Below are 17729 nucleotides of genomic sequence, written 5' to 3' on the forward strand. Positions count from 1 at the left end.
CTTGTAATTTTAACATGTTATTTCTTCTTTTTTTTTGGGTCTTTCTATAATCCATATTAGAGTTCCATAAATGTGTATTGAACTTTCCTTTATATCACTATGTTTTGTTGATGTAATCACAACTTTTTTGAGTTATATAAATATTATTAAACTTTTTGCAATTTCATTTCTAGACATCTGAGAAAATAACATTCTGCTACACAGATTATTCATTCAACTCAAAAAATTTACAAATAAACTGTTTACAAAACGCACAAACCAAACAGCTGAACTGTTTATTCAGACCAGAGGCAAAAGGGTCAATTTTTCACAATCAGCTGTTTTCCAGACGCGTTAACCAAACAGCCACATAACTTATCTGGATCAGCTGGTCATCAACAGATTATCAGAATAAGCTGCTTATCAGCAGAAGCTAAATAAGCTGCAGCTGCCCAAAGAGACCCAAACAGACCCAAACAGACCCTGCCGCAATGTCCTTCGGCTACTCTTCTATCTTCTCTACCCATCAACTTTCTAGTGTTCGGCTTCCCCTCCCTCTTCTCATTAATGGAATCATCCCGCCCGAACCCCACCCAACCTTCTTCATCTCTTCGTTACTGCTACTGCCGCTGTTTCCGCCGATGCTGCCGCTGTTTCTGTTGTTGCTACTGCTGTTCTTCCCCGGCCGATTCGTGATTTTAAGGATTGTGTAAGGATTTGGGGACTTCTTGTGTGGAACTCTCCCATCAATCAAACCTTCGGCAGGGCTTGAAGTTCAACGATTGCCGATTACGTATGGTTCCCGCAGCAGCTGATCGGTCAAAAGTCGGAAAATTTGCGCGTTGGCTCCGTCGTTCTTCATGACGAGGCTGATTCCGAGGATGGGCAGAGAGTGGAGTTCAGCATGCTCTATGAGCTTCGAGCTGCAGCGAGGGGAATGCTCATCTTCGTGTTCTTCTCCATCCATTTTTCCATCCAAGGGAGCGTCAATGGAAGCTATCTTTTGTCTGTAACTGGTGGGATCGTGCATGAGATCATGGACAATTTGAGGCAGAGGCAGATCATGGGAATCGAGCTAATCGCCTAGGAAAATTATGTTTACCAGGCAGTTCTCGATGCGCTAGGGAGTTATTTGACAAACAAGTATTCGGAGGAAACACAGGGGGAATCAATTCATTGTTATAATTGATCGTTTGTGTTGCGAGCGAGCTTTGGTGGCGTTTATTCTTGATCCAGATTGCTGGGGTGTGAATGTTTAGCCGTTCTTTTGTACATCTGCGAACTTCGCCTGTCCAAAGAACTGGCCATGGGATTAGATTCACTTTCTGGTGAGCATGTGAACCATAGCCACGGATACATACGCCAAGTAGGACAAGCATATCAGGAACGTCCAGGGTCTTCGGCAGTCTGTCATATAAGCTGAATTCTAAGACGGGGCTCATTGATTACGACCAGGTTGATGAGAGGGCCATGGATTTCCATCCAAAGATACTGATTTGTGGAGCCAGCTCATATTCGAGGGAATGGAATTATGCAATGTTTAGGTAGATAGCTGATAAGTGTGGCGCTGTTCTGTGCGCTACATGGCTGATATCAGTGAACTTGTGGCCGCCAAGGTTTGCTATTCCCCTTTGAAATATCATCTCCCTCGTGAATTGTTGGCTAGGGAGGTCTAATTTACTTTCTTTCATATGAATATTTGGCACTTTTTCAGTTTCCCTTGAAGGGATCCAGATATATTTCTAATCTCATGTTTGGTAGTTTAATAACTGTTATTAAATCAAAGTTCAACATACTCATAATTGCGTATTCATTTCTTTTTTTATTTAATTTTTTTGCATTATCATATCTGTTCAATCAAATTTTTATTTAATATTATTTATTAGAATGAAAGCAAAGAAAAAAGGCATTCAACGTATTTGCTCAAAATATTGACATGATATCAGAGTGCTTTGTTCCAGTTTGCTTTGTCCGCCTTCAATCTTCGACTACGTCATCTCCCTAATCCCGTCTCCAGGCAGCAAGTCTTTCGTCCACTTCTAGTGGTTCCGTCTCCCGTGTCTAGTTACAACTCTAATCTGTGATCCTGTCCATCTCGCTCGATGCTGTAATCGAGATTGAGAATCATGAGATCTAGGTCCATGGCTAAGGATCTTTCCGGTACCATCAAGGAGATTCTGGGCACCTGCGTCTCTGTTGGCTGCATTGTTGATGGCCATGATTCAACGGATTTGCAGACGGAGATTTCGGAAGGTGATTATGAGGTTCCGCTCGCTTTTTGGGAATTGTTTGTCATCATCTTCGAGCTCATTCCATCTTCGTCGGCTGCTTCCTACGTCTTCGACTGCAAATCGCCGAAAGTTTTGTCTGCTTCGTCCACTTCGGCTTCATCCGAACGCCATCGTCGTCTTTGCTAGCCTTCGCTCCTTCTGCGGCATCTTTAACTGTTTCTTTGTTGCTTCATCGCTCGCTTCGTCGAATTTGTTCTGCGACATCTTAGACTGCTTCTTCCACCTTCAACTTCTTCTTGTGAGTCTTCCTCCGACCACTTCTTGTGAGTCTTCAACTGTTTCCACTCGAGGATCGTCGGCTTCGACTTCGTCTTCTTCGTCGCACTCAAGTATCGCAGGCTTCGGCTTCAGATTCCTCTCCTTTGGTTTTGGATCGAATTCAAGGAAATGCATGAATATTTGGTTCTCTTTGGTTTTCTTTTGGTTTCTTTTGATTTTTTTGGATCTCTTGGCTTTCTTTGACCTTAGGTCAATTTCAATCAGCAATTTTCTTGGTAATCAACTTGTGAGTGACAATTCTATTTAGAATGTCTTCTAAAATCTTAACTATCAGATTTACGGGAAAGAATTATGCAGCATGAAAATTTCAGTTCGAGATGTTTTTGAAAGAGGATACTTGAAGGAGCGTCATCAGTTTCTTGTTGACAAATTGATGCTTCTTGATCAGTCAGCATCAATTTGAGGGGTGATATCAATCAAAAATCTCAGAAATCAGACAGTTGAATTAGGACTTCCCTATAATTAGGAGTTTCTTTATTTATCCTTATTTAAATTATTTCCAAATTTCTCTCTTCTGATTTATTTCTTTTAATTGTACATATTCTCTTCTTATTTAAATTAGGAATATTTATTATGTTACCTAAAAGAGATTTTAAGACTATTATTTATTGGAATGAAAGCAAAGGAAAAATGCATTCAACTTATTTGCTAAAAACATTTACAGCTTTTTGCTGATGATATCCTTCTCATGGATAAGACGAGATAAAAAACCAAGGAAAAACTTGAATTATGGAGGTCTACATTGGAGTCTAATGGCCTTCATTTGAGTAGAACTAAAACTGAATACATGAAATTTAGTTTTAGTAGTAGTAGCTCTAGTGATAGAAGTGTAACTTTGGGTGATCAAATTATTAAAATGTGTGAATGATTTAGATATCTCGGGTCTGTTGTTCAAAGCGATGGTGATATAGATGGGGATGTTAATAGTAGAATTCAAGTTGGTTGGTTGAAGTGGAGGAATGCATCGGGCTTTTTGTGTGATAGAAAAGTACTGCTTAGACTGAATGGAAAATTTTATAAGACGGTGGTGAGATCTGCAATGCTTTATGACGCTGAATGTTGGCCTTTAAAAAAGAAGCATAATACTAAGTTAAGTGTTGTTGAGATGAGAATGAGTAGGTGGATGAGTGGCTTTACACTTAGAGACAAAATGCGAAATGAATATGTTGGTGTAGCTCCTGTAACGGACAAAATTAGAGAAAGTCATCTTAGATGGTTTGATCACATTAAGCGTCGACCATTTGATGATCCAATTAGGAGAGTAGATGTTTTAGATTTGACTTATGTTAAGAAAGACAGAGGTAGGCCTAGGAACTTGGGCTTATTGTATAAAATGCTCTTAATTTATTAGAACTAAATGAAAATATGACTCTAAATAGGATGCAACGGAGAAAAAAGATTCATGTAGCCAAACCTATGTAGTGGGATTAAGGCTTTGTTGTTGTTGTATCATATTTGTTCAATCAACCGTAGCTTTGAGAAAAAAATTTGCATCCGTACTTCTTGATGTTGGTTTATACTGCGAAACAGATTGATGATCTTCATTTTATATAGGAGCTGATTCACAGTTTTTTTTTTTTTTTTTTACTTTCTGAAATAGAAAAGGGAGCTTTTTTCAATTCATAAGATTGAAATGGAAGAGTTAATATCAAATGATAGTTTGGCAGCCATAATATGAGAAATAGAGAATCTTCTCTTACTTTCCTTGCTACAAGAAAAATCTTTTTCCTGAATTTTTTTATTATTCTCGCATGCACTAATTAATTTGAGTGTAGCAAAGAGAAAATATCAGCATGGATGCATGATAAAATTAAAAATGACGTAGTAAGAAGGGAGAACCGCCTATTAAGGATAAATCAGCTGATGACAGATTTGGCCATTTATAGGTGGTTTGAACATGGAAAATGGAGTGCAAACGATTTTGCATTCCAACATTGAAATATAATTGATGTTGAAGTGTAGGAATCAGGAGTAGTTCTAAGATAGCATTAATTAAATTTGTACTTGAACATAAAGTTGTATTGACACATGTATTTAACTATAATGAAACGGAGTTTCATGTATGCTGGACCAAATAATTATAACTTGTTGTTGATGCTGATGATCTCATGCACATTTGAGCATTTTTATGCTCCATTTTTTCTTGAAGCATCCTCAAAAGTTTTACCGATTGTTGTTGAATGCCTGTTATGCACATTTTTTAAGGGATGTTTGGTTGAGTGAAATTATGGTGCACTGTAATTATTTTGCCGAGATTTGAAAAAATTGTGTTTGGTATGAATAATTACAAATGCATTATAAAACACGAATGCATTTAAAGTTTACACCGAGTTCATTTTCGCTGAATTTAGAATTCGGTAGATTTGGTTGAATTTGAATTACACCGTTCTTCATATCAAATGCTTCCAGTAAGCCGCAACCCTTGCCCGCCTGCCACCTGCAGCCTGCAGCCTGCAGCCATTGCCAACCGCTTGCTATAGTTCCTGCCCCACCCCCCCCCCACCCTCCCCCCCCCCCCTGCCTCTAAGTGCGCTGCCCTGCCCCCCAACCCACCGCTGCCAAACACTTGCCGAACCCCCTCCACCTGCAGTGTACATGCGTGAATATTCCTCTAAGGAGTAAAACTGATTTCAAGAAACACCAATGTACCTCTAAGGCCGACATTTATGTGGACTTAATCTATCATATTCTTAGTTTTTTATCGTGATGTTGTGAAGGTTTTATAGAAATATTTTGCTGTCAAATTTGGAATGGTGCATGTAATCAGTAAATTTCTTATGATAATTCACTTTTGGATTGGCTAGGACATTGAGCTAGGGCTGTAAACGAGCCGAGCTTGAGCGAGCTCAGGCTTGGCTCGTGTTCGGCTCGTTCGAAATAACTCGTGTTCGAAATCGGCTTGTGTTCGAAATCGGTTCGTGAACAGTGTGTTTGTGTTCGACTCGATTTAAATAGTCGTGTTCGTGTTCGGCTCGAAATTGACTCGTTAAACTAAAATTGAGAAAAATAGATGCAAAGTGTGGGATTCGAACCTGGATCAAATCTATACAAAAAAAGACACTAACCACATTACCACATGAGGTGTTATGATTTAAACTTAGACATAAATATATATAATATAGTATTATATAAATAATATATGTAATATATTATTGTATAAAATGTTAATATAAATTTTTTTTTGAGCCATTTCGAGCCGAACACGAGCGAACAAACTGTTGTTTGTGTTCGACTCGTTTACATTTCGAGCTTAAAAATTTATTCGTGTTCGGCTCGTTCGTTAAGCCTAACGAGCCGAACACGAGCTGCTTAACGAGCCAAACACGAGCTGTTCACGAACAACAAGCCAAATTGACAGCCCTACATTGAGCATGACATTATAATTTGTTTGACAGAAACAAATGATGTTTTAGAAATGGGAATATGCTATTTTTCTACTCCATTTTTTGGTTCTAAGTTAAGGTCTCCGTCTCAAGGTGCCAACGTTGAAACATAAGTTATTTCTCAGAATGATATCTACCTAATGAAATTTGGTCCTATTAACTATCAAATGCATAATCAATTATTCAGAAAAGCAAGCTTCTTTTAGACAACTTATTGATATGTTCTAGGAACTAGATAAATTTTTGCAGAAATTAGGGTAAAAATAATCGAAACGATACAATCCCGAATACATAAAGTGTAGACAAATATAATTTGAGAGGTAAATGATTTCTCCCAAACCCTAACTCTAACCTTGGTTAAAATTCAAGACAACAATCTCATAACCTAACCTTAAACATTTTAAGCATTATTTATACTCCACAATAATAACTAACAAATGACTAGATTACTCTTTTAGTCTTATGCCTAACATAAGTTTTCAAACCGTTTTTGTAAGCTCAATGTCGACTCAATAGAGTAAGAGGCGGACGGTGTTGTAGGCGCCGATTTAACATTATTCCCATCCCAAAAAGATACCGTCCTTAAGATGGAAGAGTTGAAACTCTTGCTCGGTCAAGTCATATGACTCCCACTCATAAACTGGCTTAAGTCTGGTTCTTGTCGTTAACATTTGATTTAAAAAAGCGAGGGGTCATTAACACTACATGAAGAATGCGCCTAACCCATAATTTGAAGCATTATTCTCTACAATGAATGGTTGGGTGAAATTATGTAATGCCTGCACTAGTACGCTCCTCATGAACCTCTTTTACTTCTCAAAAGCCTGAGTCGCAGCTTTCTCCAACTGAAAAGTTATCCTTCTTCAATTACTCTGTCAACGTTCACCCAATCGAATTGTAACTCTTCACCAACTTTTGGCAATATCCTGCAAATCTTAGAAATCCTCTCAAATCCTTTAAAGTCTTAGGTAGTGGCCAATCCAAGCCAACATAGATACCACCCTGAGTATCGTCAACACCTTTAAATGCTTAATGCAGCTTTCCCATGAACGGCTATATATCAGGATATCGTGAAAGATGTAATAACCAGTAAAAAAAGATATAATATTAATAATCAAATAGACATAATGATAAGCACCTCTTTGTTCCGTGCACCTCTTCATTTCGTCTTCAAGAGTCGCATGTCTCTATTGAAGAGCAGAAACAGAAAGGCTGAAGGAGAAGCAAGAAGAAGTGGGGATAGAGAAAGTGAGGAAGAAGATCGACAAGGAAAAAGACTTACTGTATTACCCTAGAGGCGACACCGTGAAACGGAGGGTAGCAATCGACTTTAAAGCGTAGATGAAAGAAGGAGAAAAAGTTTGTTGACGTTGTGTGCACGACGTCGTTGCCCGCAACCTAAGGTAGAGGAGGAAGAAGGAGGAGGAGGCACCGTTGAGGGTTTGCGATATGTAGTTGGCCGCGACCCAAGGTAGGTGGGCCGAAGCACTATCAGGCATAGACAATGAGGCCTTGTGGGGTTTATGCGGTGCGAAGAAGAAAAGGGTTAGGTGACTACAAGAATTATCGAAAGGGTTAGTATATATATTTAAATTGTAATAATAGTTGATTTCTTCTAATTCTGATTTACCCTATAACTTGCTTAGATAGTTTTATTGGCTTTTTAAGTTCAATTGATTTTATTGATTGCATGTCATTGATATTTTCATGTCATTAAATGCATGATTCAGTTTATTGAATTGTATGACAAGAAAATAAGAATGAGATTTTCTATTTTAATTGCTTGCATGTATATGCTTGGTTATGATAAAATCACATCTTTATGATACTAGCATGGGAACGCTAAGGTACCCGTGTAAATGAAAAATGATATTGATATTGAAGTACCTTAAATGGTACAATTTTTAGACGTTCTTATGACAGATGCATACAAATTAAAAACATAATGATATATAAATGATATAGTAAGACATAGTGGAAGTTTAAAATCACATTGAATGATCATATTAAATAGTACAAATCATCAAATGACCTCAAATTTTTTTATATTATTTAATTGACATGCATATTTTTTCTTTTCATTGAATTACTATAGTTTAGGAGTGTCAGAATACACTAACTCTGTTTAACTCATTGTTTTAAACTAACTTTTTAGGTTTAATTAATCTATTAAAAGATGAGTGATAAAAGAAAAAAATATTTATAGACGACGAAGATAACAAAAAATGAGATAAAATTTAATTGTATTGTTTAAATTAATTTTTTTAGTAACATTTTCATTTGTTAAAGGCTAGTTATATAAAATGAGAAAAAATTTAATTGTATAACTTCATGGCAGACATTTAGGATGAATCTACAAATTAAAATTTCAAACAATTTCTAATAATTTCCCGCAATAATTAAACACTTAAAACTTGCATAAAATTTTTTATAAATCAAAATAAAGTATAAATTTTAAAGCATAAATAAACCAAAAAATTCTCAAATTTCATAAAACATGTTAATTCAGTAGTCATTTATTCCCTTTCGCTAAATTGTGAAACGGATCGATCACTTTATTTCAGCTCTTCAAACCGCATTGCATTGATACAAAGCGGGTGTCATGCAGTTCGTCTCGCTTTGCACATGAAACACGCTTTTAAAAACATTGATATATTATTATTATTATTATTATTATTATTATTATTATTGATACTAACTTCTTTAAAATGAAATGCACTTTTTCATGCATATGCTTTAATGCAATTATGAGTAATACAAAAGACTTGTATGTTAGGTATGTGAATTCTCCAGTGTGTGTATATAATACATTGAATAGAATTCAAGATAAATTGAACTTTGTTTTTAGTTAACTTTCTTTAACGATCATAATTTAAATTTAATGTATAATTACCAGCCGACCCTAACGTTTAATATTGTGTTTGTGCACTTTAGTATTGCTTGATTGGTGCAATACACTAAACTTGCAACAACTCATAGTGTCTATCAATTCGGTTGTAATCGAGTCGAGTATATCAAAGTTCGGACTTAGTTAAGTATAATTATAAGTTGTTCATGCTCGGCTTGAGCTTATGTCAAGCTTTTATATATTGTTCAAGATTGACTTGTTTAAAATTTTCAATCTTTGAATATAATTTGTAGTAAATTTGTTTATGATAAGTGAGCAAGTATTTAAATGATCTAATAAACGAGATAAAAATTTAAACGAGTATATAGTTTTTCATATAAAAACAATAAAAAATTTCTAATGGATGATTTTAAAGTTGTTCTAGAGCTAGGCTTTTTGGATCAAGTAAAGATATTTCCAATACCATTCTCCAATAGCATCCACATTATGGAAGACAATCAAGCTTGCCTAGTATTAACAATAAGGACTAGCAAGCAAGAAGCTAAGATGTTATCAGCCATCCAGGAAGAACATCCGGCGAGAGGAGAAAAGTTACTTAGCCATTCTTCATGACTCAAATAATGAAGAACCAAAGCCCCAAGAAGACATGCCAAGGGAGGTAGCAACAGTAGTTGATGTGTTAAAAAATGTCTCTTACATAGTTACAAAAGGAGTTACTATCTAGAAGAGAGATAAAATATCAAATTATGCTGGAGTCAAGGACTGAGCTACTAGCCATGAAATCTCACTACGCGACACCTCTCTTCCTTATAACTAGCTATGAGGAAAAAAAGCCCAACATCTTTCAAGTTTGTCAAGTCTGGAAGCATACAAGAGATGTTGGTTTGGGCACCACTGCTTAAGAGTACAAGTACAGAGAAGTGGGCCACTAAGAAAATAAGACATGTGGAGTATAAAAAAGATCCATTAAGATGAAACCCTAAGCAAGCACCAACAACAATAATCATTACTTTTGATAAGAAAGTGGATGAAGTGATCAGATTAATCGTCGAAGATGTATCAAACTACAAGATGTAGCTCATCAAGTGGAAATGGTTGCCTGATAGTGAAGTTAGTTGGGAACATGTAGACACATTGTGGAAAATAAATATCCAACAACATCAGGAGAAAGACACAATGAGGGCATTGCGAGCTTAGGTGGGAGAGAGTGTCTTGTACCATCATCTCTAAAAAAGGCAAGCCACATCCTTTTAGCCATAAGAGAGAACATTCTAGAGAAGACCAGAAAGGAGAATAATCTAAGAAATTCTAAAAGGTTACTCTACATTCCAGGAATAAATTGAAAGAGACGAGCTTCAAGGGAACTTTAGGATATTCTAGAAAGTTATCGAAATATGCATATGTAAAGAATAATGTAGAATTATCTAGAAGTTCATATATTACAATGTAATCTAGAATATTCTTTAATGAAGTGTTATAAAGTAACCAAATGTATAATTACTCATTCATTAGTGAAGTGATCCTTTCTTTCGATAACCCCTCTTTACTTCTTTCCTAGAAAGTTATCGAAATATGCATATGTAAAGAATAATGTATAATTATCTAGAAGTTCATATATTATAATGTAATCTAGAATATTCTTTAGTGAAGTGTTATAAAGTAACAGAATGTATAATTACTCATTTATTAGTGAAGTGGTACTTTCTTTCAATAACCTCTCTTTACTTCTTTCCTAGAGAGTTTTTGCATTTCCAAGTTCAAGTTTTGCAAGGGTTAGGCTGACTTAGAGCTTAGAAAGAGCGCTAAGACTGCACAGAAGACTTGAGAGAAGCTTGTTCGTAGGAAAAAAAAACGAAGCTTAGAAGACGTGAAGTGCAAGATACCGCCATCGCCATTGCTGAGGGCCTGATTGACTATGCAAAAGAGTTCACAAAACTAAGGGATGAGAAGAGCGCCTATGTCAAGGATGACGGAGATAAGGACCAACACAAGAAAGAGACTAGCTATGAATCATTCTCATCTAACAACAAAAATAAGGAAAAGCAAAATGATAACAAAATCAAACCACATAATAATTGCTTTCTTTGTGATGGGCCCCATTGGGTATGGGATTGTCTTCAAAAGAAAGCATTGAAGTTTTTTCATGCAAGTCATCATGAAGAAGAGGAAATAAAATGAAGCGATATGACAACACATGTAAGATCTATACAACTGCTCAATGAGATGCAATCTTCCCCAAATCCCCAAGCAAATGGGTTAAGCTTTGTGGACATGATAGATGGGAAGACTACTAAAGAAATGGTGGACACAAAAGCTTCTCACTACCTCATCTTCTTTGCAGAAGCACAAACGATAGGACCACAGACACTTGGAGGAGCAGAGTCTATCATAGTAGTGAATTTCACAACAAAGCCAATTCATGGAGTAGCCAGATGAGTAAAGACTAATGTTCGAACTTGGTCAAGAGCATTGGACTTCTTTGTCCTTCTAATGGATGATTTTAAAGTTGTTCTAGGGCTAGACTTCTTGGATCAAGTTAATGAATTCCCAATACCATTCGCCGATAGCATCTGATCTATAGAAGACAATCAAGCTTGCCTCGTACCAACAATAATGACTAGCAAGCAAGAAGTTAAGATGTTATCAGTCATCCAATTCAGGAAGGACATCCGACAAGAGGAGGAAAGCTAAACTATGAGTTTAAAAGTGCCACACTTATAGAGTTACCAAACGAGTTACTACCTAGAAGGGAGATAAACTATCAGATTGGGTTGGAGCTAAGGATTGAGCAACTGGCCATGAAATCTCACTACACGACACCCCTCTCCTTTACAACTAGCTATGAGGAAAAAAGCCAACAGCTTTCAAGTTTTTCTAGTATGGAAGCAAATAAAAGATGTTGGTCCAGGCGCCACTGCTTAAGACTGCAATAAGGACAGAGAAGTGGGCTTCCAAGAAAATGAGACGTGGAGTATAAAAAAAATCTATCATTAGGAAACCCTATGCAAGCACCAACAATAATAGCCACTTTTTTTGATAAGAAAGCAGATGAAAAATTTGCTGATCAGATCAAATCATCGAAGAGGAGTACCGAATTACAAAAAGTACCTCATCAAATTGAAAGGACTACCTGATATTGAAACCAGTTGGGAACATGAAGACACATCGTGGAAAAGAAAAGATCCAACAGTTTCTGGAGGAAGGCACAATGAGGGCATTGCGGGCTTTGGTGGGGGAGAGTGTCATACACTGTTATCTCAAAAAATGACGAGCTACACTCTTTTAGCTATAAAACAGAACATTCTAGAGAAGATCAGAAAGAAGGAGAATAATCTAAGAAATTCTAGAAGTTCCCTCCACATTCCAGAAAAATGTTTAAAGAGGCACGCTTCAAGAGAACTATAAGATATTCTAGAAAGTTATTGAAACATGTATATATAAAAAATAATGTAGAACTATCTAAAAGTTCATATATTACAATGTAATCTAGAATATTCTTTAGAGGACTATATCAAGAAGAAATCCTATACAAGCACCAACAACAATAATAACTTCTTTTGATAAGAAAGTGGATGAAAAACTTGCTAAACAGTTCAATCACGAAGAGGAGTACCAATTTACAAGAAGTACCTCATTAGTTAGGAAGGACTACCTGATAGGGAAGCCAGCTGGGAACATGAAAACACATTGTGGAAAAGAAAAGATCCAACAGTATCAGGAGGAAGGCACAATGAGGGCATTGCGGGCTTAGGTGGGGTATAGTGTCACGCACTGATATCTCAAAAAATGACGAGCCACATTCTTTTAGCCATGAGAAAGAACATTCTAGAGAAGATCAGAAAGAAGGAGAATAATCTAAGAAATTCTAGAAGGTTCCTTCACATTCCAGAAAAATTTTGAAAGAGGCAAGCTTCAAGATAACTCTAAGATATTCTAGAAAGTTATTGAGACATGTATATATAAAGAATAATGTAGAACTATCTAAAGTTCATAGATTACAATGTAATCTAACCCCCCACCTCACATTTGGAAGCAACTAAGAGTTCCCAAGAAACTAAGTGTGTTATCACTCATTATTTAATGAAGTGTTCGTTTCTTTCAATAACCTCTCCATACTTCTTTCCTTGAGAGATTTTGTGTTTCCAATTCCATTTGTTGCAAGGTTTAGACTAACTTAATGACTTGAGAGAAGTGGTCCGTGACACCTAGCTATCAAAATCCATAAAAAGTTTTGATCCCTGATTGTAGTTTTTGTTCTGCAGCTAAATCCTTTGAGAAGATTTGTGAAGCTTGCTGCATTAGCTTGAATAAAACTCCTATATTTGGTGATGCATTTTGCTATGCCAATTCGAACTTATGGTTGCTTGATATTATCTGAGCTGTTTTCTCTACAGTTTAGTTCTTTCGTGAATTATAGAATGTATAGTTTCTCCTTTTAACAGATAATATAAAATGTGATGGCATTATTCCTGGTCATGAGAGAGCAAGCCATTTTTTGTATTGTTACATGTGACTTCATTCTTGACTTCAATATTTTTTTTTAAAATGAATCAAATTATTCGATATTATATGTACAGAAAACCTTTACTCTCAAAAAATATCTATATGAGAACTCATCACATATAAGATTTTTTCAATAATTAGTTTGACTTTGGTTTTTTTTCTCTAAGTATGGTTACTTATTGAGCCTAGCATGAATATGAGCTTTGTCTAATCATGTTTGGCTTGATGTTAACTTTATGATATGTCTTTAGTTGTTTGTCTGTGCTCTTGTATGATTGCATGAGTTTATGTTTATATGTATGCATTGCTATATAAATTAAGAGTCTAGATTTGCTCAAATTATCTTTTTTTGAATTCTTTGTACTAGATTTGATAAAACAACTAATAAATGACATTTCACAAATCAGATTGGTTTAGGATTATAAACAAATCATGTTGAGTTGAGTATGTGCCTGTACGAACATGGGCCCTTTTATTAAGAGTTTGTTTAAGCTTAGCTTGAGCTCGGTTTGAGCTTTTAAGGCTATGTTCTCATTTATAAATACTTTGTTCGAGCTCGGCTCGAGCTTGGTTCATATATGAAATATCAAGCTTATTAACGAGAAGTGAATTTAAGGAAATGAGTCATAATCAAGCCTTACTTGAGCTTTATATGAGCAACTTGTTGGGGAAACTAAGGATTTGTTTCATGCTGCGTTTCCGTTGTGGTACGTCATCCTGTCATGTCACAACATTGTTTGCGGCGGCCTTTGTGACACAGCTTCAACAAACATGGTGTCGTTTTATGACGTTTTGCAAACTCATTTTTCTCGTTGCATTTCGTGGTTTAGAGTTCTTCTCCCTCCCCGCAGTTTCGATCCAATCCCCCCTTATTTCGATCGGATCATCCTCATTTTGATCGGGTACCCCTTGGTTTCGATCGGATCCCCTCTGGTTTGGATCTATGTTCTCGTTCGCTTGTGTTATCGTCTGAAGGTATTCAATCTCCCCAGTGTGAGGTCTTCTCCCTCGACTCTTCTCTTCTATTATGTGATCTTTGCGGGATTTTTGTTCTTTTGGGTTCTTCTAACGTATTGGCAGCATTTTTGTTCTATTTTGCTGGTTTTGTTATCCTCTGCCCATGTCATGGGTGGTTTTTGCATGTCTTTGAAGATCAATGGGTTGATCGATTGGTGCTGTTTTTGCTAGGAATGTGGAGATTATTTTCTTACCTTCCTTGATCTATGTTACAGACACTTCAATTTAGGTTTTTCCACTGTGATCTATGTTGTTCTGCTGTGTTAATAAAATGGGCTATGTTTTTCTATTATGTTACCATAAGCGTTGGATTCATGTGGCTGAAAAGTTATATGGGGTTTTCACCCTCTATTTGAGTTTAATGGTCTTCTTTCTCCCTATGAAAGCTCTGGTTTGTTCCTTTTCTTACTTTTATATTGAATCTTGGGCTTTGTTCTGCAATTTCTGGACATTTTTCACATACCTTCCTCCAAATTTTTTTAAGTTTAGGTGTTCTATATGAAGAAACATAAAATCAAAGTGGTTGTTTTGAGCAACCTAATGAGGAAATATGCTGATGATTCATGAAGTCTTGAGCATCGTTTTTAAACTTGATTTCTGTTTCTTTACTGATTTAAATTGGAACCTTTTGCTTGATTGTTATTTGTACGAGTGAATCATTCCTAGATTGTTATTTATGTTTGTATTAAACTATGTTTTTTAGGAATGAATTACTCCTCGTTTATTCCTTTTTTATGCTCTAAATGTTAATGTGCTATTGGCAGACTTCTTAAAATGGTGGTAGGATATTTGGAGAGTTAATTTTGGTTGATCTGCAACACGAGTTTGATTGTACGAAAATATTACTTGAATTTTTATGACGTCTCATTTTTGTTGGTGTGCACTTGATACGCATTGAAGGATGTCAAGAAGGGATTGGTTAACCAACATGATTCACACATTTTTGGATTGGTTAACCAACACGATTCACACATTTTTTTTAGGGCGATAAGCATTTTGACAATTGGAGTGCCCAGAACTTTTTGTTTTGTTCTCTTAAGGTGAGTTACAAAACAAAGGCATGCTATTACTGAAGTTTTCGTAGTGTTCTCCAATATCCCTATTTTCATTGGCTTATCATGTAGTTTTTGTGACATAAAATAGAAGTACACAACTATGCTTGCTTAGGAGAAGAAAAGGGATCTTTGAGCTTATTGCCTACATGTTTAATTACCATAATTTGATAGATTGGAAGCTTGCCATTCTTTTGCTAACATTAATGCTGATTTGGAACTAGGGGGAAAAAAATGATGAGTGGCATTTACATACATACCGCCCAATAATTTCTTTGGAATGTAGAAGTGATTTTAATGAGGGTTGTTTTCTATCTTTCTTTTTTTTATATGTTATCTCAAGGATTTGAAATTAGATTTGGAATCAATTTTTTTATTCAGAGGGTTATGATGAGTCATATGACCTTCGGCTTATTCTAGAAGGCTGAAATGCTACTATGCTTTCTGATTCATACAAGTTTGTGGGTCCTAAACTGATGTGTGACAACCAAGATTTCTTTTTTTTATGGGTCCTCTATCTTGTATTGATGGTCTAATGACATATTATTTACATCTTTATTTTGAATTTGAGCCGCCCTGATTTTATTTTATTTTATTTTTCCTACTTTAAACTTCCTCATATGTCAGTTTTATGAATGGAAGATAAGTTTATGTTGTAAATTTTTACAGCTCTTTTCTCATGTCTTGACGTAATATTTTCTTCAATGGTGAGCTGCAATGGTGAAATCAAGAGAATGTTGTTTATCTGCTACATGGGAGAGAGAGATGTTCTGTTTTTATTTTAGTTTTTTAATTTTTATCTAAAAGAAGTATAACTAGGTAATCGACTTACAACACACTTCAACAAATAAGACTGACAAAATATAATAGGTTTGTCGAACTTCTGTCTTGGTTTATATGTTCTCTTTACCGTGTATAATTTCCTCTGCAATGTTTGCTTATTTCTACATTCTTGTTATTGTAATTTTAATTTTTGTGTTACTTATTATTAAGTAATGTGTAATGTAATACGTTAGACTTTTGACTCTTTGTACATTTATGAAGTTTATTTTGGTTTTCTGATTGATTTTTGTTACGAAAGAGCTAACTTATAACTAACATATATACATAAGGACGTTACAGTTTTCTTTTTCCTCAGAAATAACTTCAGTAAAACATATTAACTAAACAGACATACTACTTCACCAACAACAACGTCATAGTTGCTTCTTCAGACAGTCGTAGCTGTGCCAAACAGATCCTAAATTAACAATGTAAAACAATGCGTGTTGAGTTTACAACATTTAAATGTTGTTGTTCAATTAAACTATAATTGAGTTTTTGTTCATAATTTATAAATGATGTTGTTTGAAAATATAAACGGATCAAATAATAAACTATTTAAGTAATTAAGTATTTATGAAAATATTAAAATTTATTTAATTAGGTAATCAAACAATAAGCCGAGTTCTGAGTGGTTTGTCAAACATATGATTCATTTACAGATTGGTCCATAAAATCTGTTTGAATAACATTTTTCAAATGATTATTTTTTGGGTAAGATTATTTGGGATGAATAACAGTCCTAAGACTAGGGCTGGCAAAACGGCTCGTTGTTCGCGAACAACTCGTGTTCGAGTCATTAAGAGTAGCTCGTGATTAACTCGTTCGCTAAGTTAACAAGTCGAACACGAACAAAGATGTGTTCATTCGTGTTCGGCTCGTTCTATGGCTCAAAATACTACTCATCAAGTTTATATATATAAATATAAAAGTAGTATTTTTAAAAAAATCTAATTATCTACAAGGCTACGAAGATTTATAAACAATTAAAATATTGATTAAGAAAATAGAATAAAAATTCTTAAATTCGATTCAAATGATGTTTTAATATAAATAATAATTTTTAAATCTTGCTCAAACCCTTATCGTCTTATGGCTACGTGATTAGGGCTCTTAAAAGGATTCTTTGTTCGTGAATAGCTCGTGTTCGGCTCGTTAAGCAAACGAGCCGGACACAAAAACAACTTTTGAGTTCGAAATATGAACGAGCTGAGCATGATTTGCTCGTGTTCGACTCGTTTACACCTCTAATTAAGACTTAAATATTATAGGTTGGGCAAGGTAGAAAACACCTGACAACCAACTACGACAGAAACTGAAAACGGAAATTAAAAAGCAGGTGTAGTGGGCACAATTATTACAGAAATAAAAATCTTACTAATTTAAACCTTTGAACCCAAATATCCAAGCAGAGAAATATCTAAGCAGAGAAAAGCCTCTTAACTACTATGAAAATTATTACATATGGGGAGCTGCGTGCGTTTTCCGATCAAAATCATCCATCAAAAATTTTTTTTTAAAAAAAAATTAATAAAAATGGGACCCACTGTCATAT

General features: G+C 35.4%; 1 protein-coding gene across 1 annotated transcript; it reads left to right on the top strand.

Annotated features, from left to right (window-relative positions):
- The first annotated feature begins 1958 nt into the window (after positions 1 to 1958).
- LOC110018556 (60S ribosomal protein L12-2-like) lies at positions 1959 to 2464 on the top strand. The gene has a single exon (XM_020715904.1). It carries the CDS (start codon positions 2106 to 2108, stop codon positions 2394 to 2396), a length of 291 nt encoding a protein of 96 aa, XP_020571563.1. The 5' UTR covers positions 1959 to 2105; the 3' UTR covers positions 2397 to 2464.
- Positions 2465 to 17729: the final 15265 nt, after the last annotated feature.

The sequence above is a fragment of the Phalaenopsis equestris genome, unplaced genomic scaffold (genome assembly GCF_001263595.1).
Source record: "Phalaenopsis equestris unplaced genomic scaffold, ASM126359v1 Scaffold000024, whole genome shotgun sequence".
NCBI classification, from domain to species: Eukaryota; Viridiplantae; Streptophyta; class Magnoliopsida; order Asparagales; family Orchidaceae; genus Phalaenopsis; species Phalaenopsis equestris.

Excerpts from the sequence above, each read along its gene's own strand:
- LOC110018556 (XM_020715904.1), top strand. The coding sequence starts at position 2,106 with ATGAGATCTAGGTCCATGGCTAAGGATCTTTCCGGTACCATCAAGGAG.